The 15,631-nt window shown below is 42.0% G+C and overlaps 1 protein-coding gene across 1 annotated transcript in view; it reads right to left on the bottom strand.

Annotated features, from left to right (window-relative positions):
* Positions 1-8,041, bottom strand: part of vstm2lb (V-set and transmembrane domain containing 2 like b) — a gene marked incomplete at both ends in the record, with an annotated part of 29,962 nt that extends 21,921 nt beyond the window's left edge. The window contains one exon of the mRNA XM_079509164.1: positions 7,924-8,041. Within this exon, the coding sequence (XP_079365290.1) occupies positions 7,924-8,041 (118 nt within the window). The remainder of the gene's footprint in view (positions 1-7,923) is intronic.
* Between the last annotated feature and the right edge of the window lie 7,590 nt (positions 8,042-15,631).

The raw sequence follows: 15,631 nt of genomic DNA, 5'->3' as shown, positions 1-15,631 counted from the left end.
ATAAACACATCTCAAATCATTACCACCAGGAAATCATGCTGGGTCTGTAGTCTGGACAAGCCCTCCGCCTTCCTGCCTCGTTGTCTTACTCTTTGCTTTATCGATCTGACAACTGTCAAATTGCCTTTCAGCTGGCTATGCAGGCACCCTCCACTCCCCGCCAGTGAGACATGACTTGTTGACAAACAGCCTGTGTCGCAACGTGCATTGTGCAGACGTCAGGCCCGGACAAGACGGCTCGGCAAACTCTTACCCGACTTAAATCAAATTAGAGTCACCAGAAATCAATCAACCAACCTTGGCCGGGTGCTAACTCAACACTGTAGCAGGCTCGACTGACTGGTAAAGATTTCAGCTGAAAACTGGTATGGAATTGAACCAAGCCAGCCACGCACTCCTAAAGTGAATATTCACTACACAGACATATCTAAAGTCTGGCGTGTTGTCTCAAATCTATTGCTATTGGGCTGGTGGAGTCTGCAGTTTGATTCTGCCGTTTCTATGTACTGTATACATTTTCATAAAGGCAGTCGCAGTAGTGGCATACTCATCTCCTAGCTATGGTAGGAGGATGCTCATTTGAAGATGCAAGCACATGCATTTTTAAAATGGCTCTCTTTGGCATTTTTCACTGTATTGCTTGTAGAGCAGTCATACAAGTGTGACCATGACAACACTGGAACGGCTGCTTGCTACCCACTGAAGACTCATTAAAAATTAAAAGACTAGAAAATAATTAAGTAAACCAAAGCTACATTGTACTGTATTTGTAACTACATATAGTACATGAACAAATCTAATACTGGTCAATCTCAAAAGATTCCATTCTTATTATCAATTTTCTTTATCTGAATGAGTAAAAAATAAGATGGATTAATTCAGTCTGTAGGGTCGATCTATCGATGTCTCTCTCTCTCTCTCTCTCTCTCTCTCTCTCTCTCTCTCTCTCTCTCTCTCTCTCTCTCTCTTCCTCTCTCCCCCAAGAGGGAACTTCTGCAGTGAGAGTATGGCTAAAGCACACGGCCAATTAGTATGGGCTACAGGCAAGTTTATCATCCAGGCAGTGTAATGTTTTGTGCATGTTTGGGGTCGGTGGGTTGTGGGGTTGGTGTGCATGGCCTGTGTTGATGTGCATTTGCAAGAAGTCCTAGAGCTAAAGTTCTAAGGCCTTTTTCATGCAAGCCTGACAAACCAGACTTAAAAGCATCTTCCTGTTCCTTTTCTCATTCTAGTGGAGTCATTACAGCTCTTATGTTTCAAAGAATAATTTGTTCACGTTTGATATACCTGCTTTGAAGAATATAGATCAAAGAAATATGCAATAGGGATGGATGATGAAAATGACATTTGCCAGAGAGGCAGCTTAAAACATTTTTGATACAGTACATAAGGCAGTTGTTCAATACTCAGGTTGACTCAACATGACTTGCTGTGCATGCAGTGTGTGTGTGTGTGTGTGTGTGTGTGTGTGTGTGTGTGTGTGTGTGTGTGTGTGTGTGTGTGTGTGTGTGTGTGCGCGCGCGTGTGTGTGAGTGCGTGCGTGCGTGCGTGCGTGCGTGCGTGCGTGCGTGCGTGCGTGCCTACCTGCCTGCCTGCCTGCCTGCCTGCCTGCCTGCCTGCATGCCTGCATGTGTGCGTACGTAAGACCGTACGTGTTTTCTTTCCTTATTTATCAGAATGGACAAGACAGTGTTTCTTCTAAATTAATTGGAAATGCAAATGTTGCTCATTTTCTAGATGTCGTTTTAGTAAGTAAGTCAAATAGTTTTAGCATAACTGGTAGGCCTAATTTGCTTTACATTGAATCCTTTGCAATGTGACTGCACAATATGAGTACATCATAATGCCAATGCTGAAATAATACTGCTCATCCCTAACATGCATGGACAATTTTAGACTTAATAAATCTCAACACAGATGAATCATTGTTATGCAACAATTATTTAATGGACGATTTCACCCATTTTCAACCTGTCTTCATATAATTGGTCCTCACTAATTCTCATGATAATATGGCTCCATCTTTGTCTTCTCTGTCTATGGTCTCAGAGGAGGGATGTGGATAGTTCAGAAACCTGCCAGTAACATCATCTATGGGAAATTGAAGCTAATAGAAAGTTAGCATGCGCTAATGGAAGCCATTGTTCTTGCATTAATACAAAAATAAAAATCAACATTTTAAAATATTTTTGGAAAAAAAGAAAAAAGAAAAAAAAGAAAAGGTACCATATTATCATGAGCATAATGAGGACCAATTATATGAAGATAGGTTGAAGTCGTCCTTTAAGAACATTGTTAGTGTTGGTTTAAGTAGCACACACGCACTGAGCAGCATTACAGAAATCTCTATAGGCTAAGTAGCCTACATACAAATTTCAACAAAAAAGTAACACCCCAAGGGGACGGCCATTAAAATTAAAGGGTCATTGACACATTGCTTCCATTTGTGTCACATCCAGAGGCGATAAAACAAAGAAAATGATTCATTGGGAACTGAAAGGCAGTATACGAAGTCATAAAATGCCAGTTAAATAACTTACCAAGGTGAATGCAAATAGCCTGCAGAGTCCCCGTGGGAGGAGGTATTTCACTAATTTGATGAATGGCTTTAATAATCAGTGAAGCCCCAAGGGAATCGTGGATAAAACAATAATCAGCACTTGTAATGAAGAGACACACTGCACATACAGTATTCATCATGATCTTAAAAAGCTTTAAATGTGTATGTACAAAACATAACTAACTGGTCGTAGTCATGTGTGCATGACATATCGGCGATATAGCTTATAGCAAACATGGCCTGAGCACTATTATGTCAGGGTTATGGGTAATATAACAAAACAAGCCTCCATGCTCTGTAGGCTATCATTTATCAAACAATTCCAGTGTTGCATGACCATGTCTGTTTTTATTGCGTTATCTCCTCATTAACAGTAAGGTAATAGGCTACAATGTTGTATAACACCAATTACAAATTCTACGCCGAGAAAGACCAATATGTTGTGCCTCAGCAGTTTTGAATCCTGCTATCATCCCCTCTTTAATTTGATATGGGACTGTTGTAAGGCACAGTTCCTGCTGTCGACAGCTTCTGAGCAAATATGAAAAAAAACTAAAACAAAAAATCACAATAACATTGATGAACAAAAATAAATACTGTTAGTCTGGGAATCCACCAGGAAGTCAATAATAGTCTATTCGTCTCAGAATCAGCGGTGGGGCGAGCCGACAGGGGTCTCCTTGGGGAAATAATCGCTTGCTGCGAGACCTTCAGCCTCCATTCAAGGTGGAAGGTAAAATAATGAAATAAGAAAGGGGCCGATAATCAAGCAAGCAGCTGTCTGCCTGTTGCAGGTGGTAGGCTCTCCAGAGTGAATTTTTCATAGCCCTTGGGACAGAAGGCTCAGAGGCTATTTCCGCCTTGCCTCCCAATACTGTTCGTCGTACCCCAATGTAAGTCTGGCTTGACACCAAACACTGGTGCTTGGAGCCATCGGCAAGACTCGTCACTTTCCTCCAACAGAACTCTCTGGGGATAAAACTAACATCAAGTTGTTCCAGAGATTTCTGCTGTGGAGAAGCCTTTTCTAATGGTTATTATCTGTTTATGAGCTATTCTATTCTTCTTCTTTTTCTTCTTCTTCTTCTTCTCCTCCTCCTCTCTCATGACATGTTATTTTAATGCAGTCAAATAGGCCTCCAGAAAAAAATGTTTTACATTTGTTTATTTTTATTTTTTGACTTTCTATCTTTTTTGTTAGATTATAGCCTATATCCTAAAAATGCAAGTGCAAGTGGAGCTTGGCCTCGCCAATACTGTATGACAGGATCTCAAAATCCAATGGTAACAATGAACTACTGTAGTACATGTCAACTCTTAAGTGAATTCATACCACCAAAATTATCATGCATCAAATCATGTAGAAATGATTATTCCACAACCTCTGGATTACAAAATCACAGTCAGGGTATTTCACCATGTTTATAAAATATCCCCCTTTTCCTCCTTTTTTTTTATCAGCGCTGACCCTCTCAGCTGCTGGAGGTGATCCTATTGAAGTGCTCTCCATCCACACTGTGGAACAGATAAGAGCCCACACAAAGACACATTCCCCAGGCTCACCTCTATACTTGTCACTTTCAGTGGACCTGTACCTCCTTGCTCCTTGCCTTTACTTCTGCCGGGGATTTCAATTCCCTTAGAGCATTCACCCAAAAAGCAAATTATGTCTTTTCCCCCTCTTTCTCTGCAGGTATTTTAGCATTTTAAAGTGCTTCTCATTAAGCCGAGCCGAGGTTGTGAGCTGTTCATTTGGCACTGGAACAAGGGAACGCATCTGACGACTATTGCCGCAAACTCAGATGTCATGGTTTCAACATCTAGAGATAGAAAGGCACAAGGCAGCATCTTTGGATACACACATTTAGCCGATATCTGTCTTTAAATTAATCAAATGTCAGATTTATGACGGCCTCTCTCTCTCCCTGTTTCCTGTCTACCTAACTTCCTGTCTACCTACTGTACTATCAATAATTTAAAAAGATTTAGGGGGAATATTTAGGGGGAATATTTTAATGTGTTTTACTCCAATGTTCGCAAACATTACCAATGTAAAGAAATGTAAAGAAAATATAATAAAGCCCTAAAGTACAGCATGGCAAAAATAAATTATGATAATAATTCTCTCTCTCTCTCTCTCTCTCTCTCTCTCTCTCTCTATATATATATAATATATATATATATATGTATGTATGTATATATGTATAGTATTGTATTGTATACTGTACATTGTACATCATTACAGGCTGCACAACAGAGGAAACATGTCAGAAGTACCATCAAGTTTCAACATGAACTCTTCCATCTCCTGTGTCCTCTCCAGCCAGAAAGCATCTCTGGAGCATTTCAGCCATCCTTCTCCATCCCTCTCGTACTGGGACCACAACCGGGGCCTCCTCTGTGACACTGTGAGTGTCCAATCTGTTGGCCACCGGCGCACAGTAAGAGCTCTATTAAACTGAAAGCCAATGCAAACTGCCTGGGCAGGCCGTCCTCATTAAGACGACACCAAGCAGAGGACTGGCAGAGGGTCCCAGATACTTTGGAGGCCTAATAAATTGGTATATGCCTCCAGACTGTGGTGTACACAGATAACGACAACAAACAGCAATGCCAAAGAATGGTATCTTACTAGGCTGTGAGTGCAGGGATTGGGAGAATGGATTTGAAATGAAGCATGGGATCATCATTTTGCCTTATACTGCCTCTAAGGATATCACACACGTGTGTGCACGCTTACACACACACACACACACACACACACACACACACACACACACACACACACACACACACACACACACACACACACACGCACACACACGTGCCACACACACACATCAGTCATACTACTGTAACTTCCTTCCTACCGTCTTCAATGTGTGTGTGAGTGTAACCACGTGAGACCTGACCCATTGATACTGACAGATGAGAAACATACTTACAGTAGACACAATGCATGTGATGTATAGCCGGTGCCTCGATCTTCTCTACCTGATGCGATTGTTTTCTTCTTACTCAAAATGTAATTTAACATATTGGCAAATGGGTGTTTACCATACATCAGCTAAATAGGGAACTGGAGTGTAAGGGCCAAATCTCACAAAAAAAAATGTTTCTGTATCTGAAACAAAAAAACAGCCAGGGCTGAATCTAACAACATCTCTCTGGAAGGTCGCATCTATAGGAGGCTTCTACTGTACATGAAGGCTTAGCTCTGCTCTGGCTGGACAATTTATCAGCCAACCACAGTTTGGCCTGATAAAAACAAAAGTACCCTGGGGATTATTTAACCTCAAAGGATACTGCTCTCATTTCTGGTGAGAGAGAACCACTTTCCTCCAAGCCTGAAAACAAAAGGCCTTTTAGATGAAGATTGTCCTGTATCCTAATTAAAAAAAAAGAAGAAGAAAAATAATCTATAGTAGACTGTAGCCATTATGAAATGAGTTTTCATTCTTATTAGTCTCCATAACCTGAGGCATTCTTCTTTGTGGCCAGTATAGGATATGGACAAAGAAACACAGCGATTACAGCCTATTTTAATTAACTCCCCTTGGGAGTAGTGTGTGCTAATTGATTCTCTAACCTGTTCGACATAGTCAATCCATTTGGAACCATAATACCCCACACTCATTTCTATTGATTGATCTAAAGCTAACTTGCTAAGCAGAGAAGGCTCGTGGGACAACTGGTGAGACACAATGAAGTGCTTACCACAAACAATCAAATTAAATCACTGGAAAGTCTGCAGTTGTTTCAAATGCAGAATAAAATTGCTGCTGGGCTGGGTACACGTCATTAGACATAATAACAAAAAAAAACTATGCTATAAAGAAAATATTGGATAAATACATGTTGAGTTTGTGACAACAAACATAATTCCTGGCAAAATAAAACCCACCACCATCTTTGAAGACATGAAAGACATGAAAGCAGGCTATTATTAGTAGTATAGGCTATTTCATACACTAAATAGCGCAAATTAATTATGACAATATGCCTTAATGAAACATCTACATCTATAGCTATTAGGCATAAGTGTTATCTTGGCTGCAGCTATAGGCTATCTTCAATACAGGTTCAAAATGCAATTTACTCCACAATATTATTTGTGTCTATTGAAGCAATTCATTTACTAATTTAATAATCATGATTACATAATCAGAAATTGTCAACCCAAAGCCAATTTGCATTTCCAATTAGAACAAGCTAATCTTTAATATGGGGCAACTGGGCATGCAGTTACCAGAGCACACCCCTTCACTTATCTTATCATCATCTGAACACCTGTCAATATTACACTTGTTGGACGCCACACAGGATGTGGCTCCATTCAGGAATACTCTGATATAGTCTTCCCTTAAAGATGAATCTGACTGTTGGCTGTTTTAACTGGGTCCACTCCACTGGACTTTACCCTGATACCAGGTCTTTGTGGTTTAAAAAAAATATGAAGCCAGGTAGAAAGGCTTGATTGGTGATGTCTCTCTCATGCTGCTTCCTTATTTGAAGTCATATGGACCCACATTTTTTTTTAAATCTTGAGGTACAGTAGCAATGTACTGTAGGCTACTGCTTTGTCAATAAACTAAACATTTGAGCCAACTCAGCCCATTATGAAATTCGCACCGCTGTACAGTAAGCTACATATGTCCAATGAAAAATGTGGTAGGCTGCTATATAGTATAAGTAAATCCACTGCACGTAAACCTGCACATGTTCAACAACATCTCAAATTTAATCTAAACTGTTCCGTTATAATCTTCAGAAACCATCTGCCTGCATCCTATAATCTTGACCATTTCGAGTTGAACGGATTATGCGTGGACATGGCTTAGTTTTACTTGGATGGTAGTCTGCGTCCGCACAGGGCTGTGACGACATATTTTTTATTTCATCCTAAAATTATATTAATAAGTGCTATATGATCCAAATGTGACAAAGCACAAATTGCGAGTTATTTTCCTCATAGCCATATTATAAATCGCCTGCAGAAAAAAATGGGACAAAAAATAGCCTATTATTTAAAAAAAGTGTCATGTTCAGAAGTTTTATGATGTGAATAATCTAGAATGCTGTTGCCGATTCCTCATCCTATTTAAGTAGCATATTGGTTTATGCCGACATATATCAGCATATACAGCGTTGCCATTGAAACTGTTAGATTAAGATAGAATCGTTCACATGTAGGACGAAATTCACATTTAATTATCAACACAAAGATCGCATCACCACACTCGGAAAGACACGATGTCAACCCCACCCAGTCACTCGATCAACATCATAGCAAATAAGAGGCTATCTATGGGTTACTTTTTGCATCCATGACGCCAGCAAATTAGACGCATTGAGAAACTTACCATTTCCAGAGACATGATTGTCTATCTCGCCGTGTCCAACCGTCTTGAAAGCGGCATTAAGTTGAATATAAAGTCCCATGTAATGTAAAATCCCTATTATCACTCCAAACGATCCCATTGCTTCAGCTCGTATTTCGAGTGCTCTATGAAAATGTCACATTAGGCGGAGAACATTGATCAATATCCTCACCGTTGTCTATCTGTCTCCGAGAATCGACAGCTCTCGCAGACAAAAAGTGCGCTTTGACGCGCAAGGTGTTGTAAAGAGAGCTTGCTGTAGTTCCCCTTGCTCAGTCGGCACAGAAGATGCACCAGAGGCGGATGGAGAGACAGTGTGGAGACAGGTGCATGGGCTTGCGGAGAAAGTAAATTAGGCGGAGGGATCTCACATAATGATATTGTCACCTGTACACAGAGTAGTAGGCATGCTATATGTCCAATGTATAGGTCCATTGTTTGGAACATAGGCTATTGTTTATTTGTCAACACATGCACACGCACGCACGCATGCACGCGTGCGCGCACACACACACACACACACACACACACACACACACACACACACACACACACACACACACACACACACACACACACACACACACACACACATTTTAATTCTTATTTGAATCCACAAACTACAATTAATTTTACAAGGAAACAAATATGACGGGGTCGACATTTTTCTTTCATTTTCTTTCTTTACAAAACAGAGTCTTAATCTGAGCCTATGCAACTGCAACACATCAGTTAGATGTAACGTCAGTGTTAGAAACAAACAGTTGTTCTATACAAGTTGCAAGTCTACAAGCACTACCATTATAAAATACAAAATCGTTCCCAGGTGTCACAGCTATATGTTTAGTCACATGAGCATTGCCTCTCCATTGGCATGCAAAGCTTGTAAGATCCTAATGGGCATAGCAGCACCAAGACAGAAATCGTGCCCTTGAATTTTAATGGTGATCAATGCAAAGTCTGGCTACCTATTTGCAGTATGGTTGAATGCCCATGCATGGCATTAATACCACATGGGAGTCATTCATCATTCCCAAGCAGCATATGTGAATCAGAGAGGGAGCGGCCCTCCATCTAAAGTGAAAATATGAATCTTTTCACAGAACAGTATAGCCTACCACAAGCTATAGCTATATCTTTAAAAGGATAATCTATGTTTTCCATGTACTGTATTTGACGTATTTGTTACCAAATTCAAGGTTGACCCATTCAAAGTCACTGCGGACATGGGAATAGTAAAAACAATAGACACTTTTGACATGTAAGCCCGTCTGAATTACATATTTGTTTCATGTTTGCCAACATGAAACGGTACGGGAGCTGCTAATGGAACCCAGTAAAACCTAAATGAAACACACGCACAACACACAAACACAGTAGCCTAACAATCCAAATGTCTTCTGTATTAGGTTCTATATAGCCGTGGCACCTGCTTCTTCTCTGTTGGGAGAACGACTGAAGGAGATCTCCATGGAACTTGTACTTTTTTTAGAGAAGAAAAATGTATTACAGTATTAGTCACAACACTATCGTACAGAGATTTATGAAGTTATATGAACATCACAATACAAACCTCAGTGGATGATGTTTAAAGGATATTGCTAGATCTCCCACAATGTATACTTTAATGTAGACATATAGGAAAAATTGGTTCAGTATAAGGTTATAATGTGTGTGTGTGTGTGTGTGTGTGTGTGTGTGTGTGTGTGTGTGTGTGTGTGTGTGTGTGTGTGTGTGTGTGTGTGTGTGTGTGTGTGTGTGTGTGTGTGTGTGTGTGTGTGTGTGTGTGTGTGTGTTTACACTGAATGACCGGTACGTTGCAGTGAGGCCATGTGATGGTTGAGAGGTATGAACTGTGTCTGGTCTTGTGGAGCTGTCGTTTCTGTTAAGCTTCATGGATGCGGCGCTTTTCAGACTCTGCTACACCATGCTTGACTGCAATTTAACAGTTGGAGCAGTGTTGGGCATCGGCCTCCCAGGTCTCTGGATCCAGAGGTCCAGACCACAACTTTTAAGACTGGCCTGTAGTGTCTTTATAAAGTTTCCACTGGCCGCCTCTTGAACACTTGCCATGGTGTATCGTTCTCCGTACAGCAGCCTTTTTGGTAGGTGTTCATCTGGCATGCAGCAGACATGGCCAGCTCATCTCAGCTGGGAGCGCTTGAGCATGGCATAGATGCTCTTCATTTCAGCCCTGTGGAGGACCTCAGTGTCTGGAGCCTTGTCCTTTCATTTGATGTTGAGCAGCCTCCTGAGGCATCCCATGGAAGGCATTGAGCTGCTTTGCATGCTGGCTATACAGATACACAGTCCATGTCTCACAGGCGTATACAGCAGGGAGGGGAGGACAACAGCATGGTAGACTTTGTTTGGTCTTATAGGCTGAGCCCTCTGCTGAAGGCGGCACTTCCATGGGCTACCCTGTGCATGACCTCCTTGTCAATGTTGCCCACACGAGACAGGGTGCTGCCTAGACAAACTGTTCAGCAGCTTTGAGGTGTTCACCATTTACGCTGATGATGGGCTCAGTGTGCAGGGTTCCAGGATATTTTTCTGTGCTGAAGGTAAGGCTAAAGTCTGTGCATGCTGTGGCAAGATTACTCATGCTCAGTTGCATTTCCAAATTCCAGCTGATTGGAAGCATTCATTGAATGTCAGCAATAGGAAACAGTTGTTGTCTCCCACTTGAGGGAGGCGTGCAGGAGGGGAGCTGCTTAAAGCAAACATTAAAAGACTTGGCTGCCACATGACATCACAGCAAAAAGCCAGACATTGGAGGGGCTAGTGCCCCTCAGATCACAGTGGAAGAGTGTTTGTTCTTGAGGCATGGATTACAGGAGCTCACAAAAAGACTGATTAACTGTCAGTGACTATATTCTGCCCACAGTCCAATATAGCCTACACACCTACAGGTCCCAACTCCCTCATCAGCCCAACAGTGCCATGCCATGCTGCCATTCCCATACCCTCCTGTGGCCACTCCTCCAATCTGCCCGTATACTGTATACTTTGTTGTCTCCACCAGGCCGAAGGCCTGGGGAGAGAGTATGTTTTGCGTTTTGCACTCCGTCCGTCCGTGTGTGTGTGTCTGTCCGTGTGTGTCCGTCCGTCCCTTACCAGCTAATCTCTGGCACCGTTAGCACGGTCAATGCCAACCTTTGTACACACACTCCCTAGATGCCAAAGATGAACCTCTGCCCCAAACTTTCCAGAACGGCTTGTTATAGCGCCACCAGGAGGCAGACTTTTGTAAAACATTTTACTCCAGATTTTGTCCAAAAATCCCGCAAATCGTTAGACAGTATCTCTATAGTCATGTGCTCAAGACGGATCTGTCTGATATTTCATATTCCATGCTAATTGGCTAACATTGGCTTTCAAAGTTTGCAGGATTGGCCCGTTTTTTCTTAAACATTTTTATCCCACGATTTTGTAACACATTTTTTCACCCCTGTGTCAATTATCTAATGTGATCCTGGGCTCTGCACCCTCCGCCAACCTAGTCCCCATATATGGGGGACATGGGGAGAGCAACGGACTTGAACTCATGCTTCCTTCATGCCTGAGTGTCCAAGTTGCTCCTTTACACCTGACAGGGGGGTTTCCCTGGTTGGACGTAGCACGTGGAAGGAACACGTTATTCCAACCAGTTCCTTTCCCCTCCATCAGGCGCCCCGGCTGGCCAGGGGGAGGCAGTTTAGAGACCAGGATTACTGCATGTTTTTGTGAGGGTACCTACCCTAGGGGACACGGGGAGAACATACAAACTCCACACAGAAAGGCCCTTTCACCAACCCCGCCTCGGGTATGGGCACTGAGGAGGAAACACGCCGCCAGCACCCACAGCATCCCGAGCGGGAATCGAACCCAGGACCTTCTAGCTGTGAGGCGACAGCACTACCAACTGTGCCACCGTGCCCCGATTGGCCCATTTAGAACAACAAGCCTCAAATCATGAACGCAGCGTGCAATTTACGTGAAATCTTTCACGCACTTTCCTACTAGGCTGAGGAATATATCTCACCCTTTTCACATTGGCGGATTGGCCTATATATTGGCCACCAGGAGGCCACAACCTGATCTGGCCTGGTAGAGACCTGTGCCCCGAGGGGCACTTTTTCTAGTTGTTCCTGTTTTGTTCTTCTGAAGAGTTTTGCATGGACTTCCTGACCGCTGCTTAGTGCTTACTGCTGTAAATTCTGAATTAATAAATCATGCATTTGGGTTAATTCATGCTGCAACCCTGACAGATGTGATCAGGACAAGAAAACCGTCTTGTCCTGACCCGATCCTTTGGTGTGGCTTGCAGGGCTTTTACACCTTACTAAGACACTTCATACACGTTTTTCCTTAAATTTTGGATCTTAGAATTGTTTTACATGTTTCTTTTCTGTTTTTCTCCTTGCTCTCCCTCTCTCTACCCCTCCCCCTTTTTGAGTGGTGCAAGTACTCCAATGACTAACTTTGTGTGTCTGTATATATGAGCACGAGGTGTCTGTATGAGCATGAGGCCTATATGTGTATGAGTACGAGGCCTCAGCAGCTGCAATACCGCTGGGCCTAAGTGTTGCTATAAGCTTCACACTGAGCACTGTAACTGTTTACAATAAATGTATAGACAGTACAGTAAGAGTACAGTACGAGTACAGTATACAGAACAGTACGAGTACAGTATGCGTACATATTGGTACAGTACAATACGTGTACAGTATGAGTACGTACAGTACAGTACGAGTAGTATGAGTACATACTTGTACAGTACAGTGTAGTACGGGGGGAGTGGGGCGGGCCGCGTGACAATTATAAGAACTCTTCGTCTCTGGTACGAGTACATACGAGTACAGTACGAGTATAGTATGAGACTCATACTATGAGTACATACTCGTATAGTACTCAATACAGTACTCATACAGTACTCATACAGTACTCATACCATTCAGTTCAGTACAGTAGAGTACAGTACAATAACACATGTGTACAGTACAGCACAGAGTACAGTACAGTACAGAGTACAGTACAGCACACTACAGAGTACAGTGCAGAGTACAGTACAGTACGAGTATACAGTACGAGTAGTAAAGGAGTACAGTACAGTAACTATAACAATTGCAGTATAGTTGCACCGCTCCGTTCACACGGGTGTGATTTTCTTCCCTGAAAACTGTGAATGATGGAGCTTGTGATGTGAAAATAAACCTGATTCTGAAACAGACAAGTGTGTGTGTGTGTGTGTGTGTGTGTGTGTGTGTGTGTGTGCGTGCGTGCGTGCGTGCGCACGCGTGTTTCTATGGGCGCTGTCCCTAGTGCTCGTGCTGAATGGAGCAGTGGTTAAAAGAAAAGAACGTTAGGCCCTGGCCCTAATGGTATGAGATTTATTGTTATACTGCCCTGCTACTACACTTGTAGTATGGCGGCAGGCCTACTCTTGTCAGTCTTCTGGTAGCATTTATGGTTGGTCTGGGGACTGGGGTTGTTTGCCTGTATTAATTCCTAGGTGAGCACATGTGAGCAGCTATAGGGCGGGGCATGCACTCCACTGTTGATGGCTCATCTGGGTCCACCGTCGTATAGTGTAGCTAGCCTACTACTACAGAGCTATGAATTATTTTCTCTATAAATTGAGTTATGGTACAGGCCCAGATATGGGCCTGTACCCATATCATTTCGCCTCCAGACGTGGTGAAACAGCACAGTGAAAAATTGGACACGTTATAGGCTACAATTTAGCTAGGAAGAAGACGACAAAATAAGGTAAGATAGGGCCTAAATGGAACTTTTCTATGGTGGTTTTACTTATATTATTGGATTTATTAGGCTATACCCTTTAATTTCAAAGCAAATATTGACAAAATAACAAGACGAACAACACAGCTGTTACCAATAATACTACCAAATTAACAATAGCAGTCCCAGCTACTGTTTTGACGTGATCATTATTAGTATATCATTAACACACCTGTGCTGTTTACGCTTGCTGTCTTGCTCTGTTCGTACGTGCTTCTCAAACGTTCTCAAACTACATCCATAACTTTGTGTAGGCTACTAATGGAACCACATTTTGTGTATAGTCCCAGAGTTATAGACCCTCACGGGGGTAACCGGGGAAGGCTCACCCCAAAACGCTTGCCTTCATGGGCTCCACACTTTGAGAACCACATAGGCTACTGGTTAAAACTGGCTGCCTGTCATGTAAAAGGTTTATTTAGGAATGGCTTTTATATAATACAAATGTTTAAATTCAACAGGTGTCAAAACTACATTTGATTTGGTTAGCCTTAGTGATGCAGATAGATTAAAATGGCAGTTTTTTAAATTTGAATTCTGACTTTATTTAGACTAGACTAGAGAATGGGATGAGACCATGGGATATTAATAAGCCAATTATTTTTGGCACAGCGATGCTTCTACATTTTAAATGTTTCCTTCTCTTCATGTAAACTGTTTTATTTTACCATGCAGTGAATACCTTAAGTTAATTTAATTAACTTAAAGTTAATACATTTCACAAATTAATTAACTCAGTTAACTCAGTTATTTTGACAGCCCTAATTCAAAGATTTGCAAACATGTTCAAGATTTTTCTAAAATAGCAGATCTACAAGCTCATAGCGCACTCTATATGAGCTTGTATATCTGTTATTTTTTTAATGACCAAAGTTTAAAATAATGCTTTTTAGCTCAAATCTAAAATGAAATCTAAAAAACACAGATGCTCTCCTGGTCTTAATAGGCCAGTCAATCTAAGCTAAAAAGGGGCAATAAATTGCAATAGTAATCGTTCAGGTCCTTAGGATCATCCAAATAACATATTAAAAATCACACCCGTGTGAACCGAGTGGTGCAAATCCCCCCCCCCCCTCTCTGTCTCTCTCTCTCTCTCTCTCTCTCTCTCTCTCTCTCATTAGCAGGCAACATGCAGCACTATCTCTCTCTCTCCGTTTCTGGCACAACAGCGCCACTTTTGGTACTCATTGGTACTGGTCACATAGTCACACACAAACATGGACACGGACATTGCTGTTCGTTGGAGTGGTTGCACCACTCAAAAATTGTTGTATTGAAAAATTGTGGATCATGGTAAATTCAGGGGTTGAAAGTTGGGGTACCACAAATATGCCCAAATGTGATGACCTCATCCCATTTGTGACAACGGCTATGGCCGTTTGTAGCCAAAGAGTATTTTTTGTCTAAACTAATGCTTGCAATTGATTCGGAATCATGAATAACCCTAGCCTGATTATCAGACTGTAGCTTTCTTGAAGCTTCAGTCTGACATTGTCTCCTGTCTGAGCGATTTCAAGGGGGAGGGGATTAGAATTTCCCTCAACCAGTAGCCATTGGTGTTGTTTTTCCCTCCTTCTTCTGTGTGTTGCGCTGCGTGATGACGCTGAAAACGTGACTCGGCGCTGATTGGTTGTTCGTTAGACCCACCCCCACCACCAATTCTCATTGGATAATACATTTTTGTACCGAATAAATAGGCCTATCTCACAGCCCCCTTTCCACGCCCCCTTCCGGTAGATAGTGGTGTCATTTAACATTAGCATTTACACGTTTTTTTCTCTGGAGAATCTAAGTACATTTCCTAATGTAAAAATGTGACAGACCAATATTATTATGAAGCAAACAAGATGGTAAATCAGCTCGAACAGATAGAACAAACCTTACCTTGAGAAAACAAAAGTTGTAG

Source organism: Electrona antarctica (assembly GCF_951216825.1).
Source record: "Electrona antarctica genome assembly, chromosome: 9".
NCBI lineage: Eukaryota > Metazoa > Chordata > Actinopteri > Myctophiformes > Myctophidae > Electrona > Electrona antarctica.
This window is presented reverse-complemented; position numbering and strand designations above follow the sequence as displayed.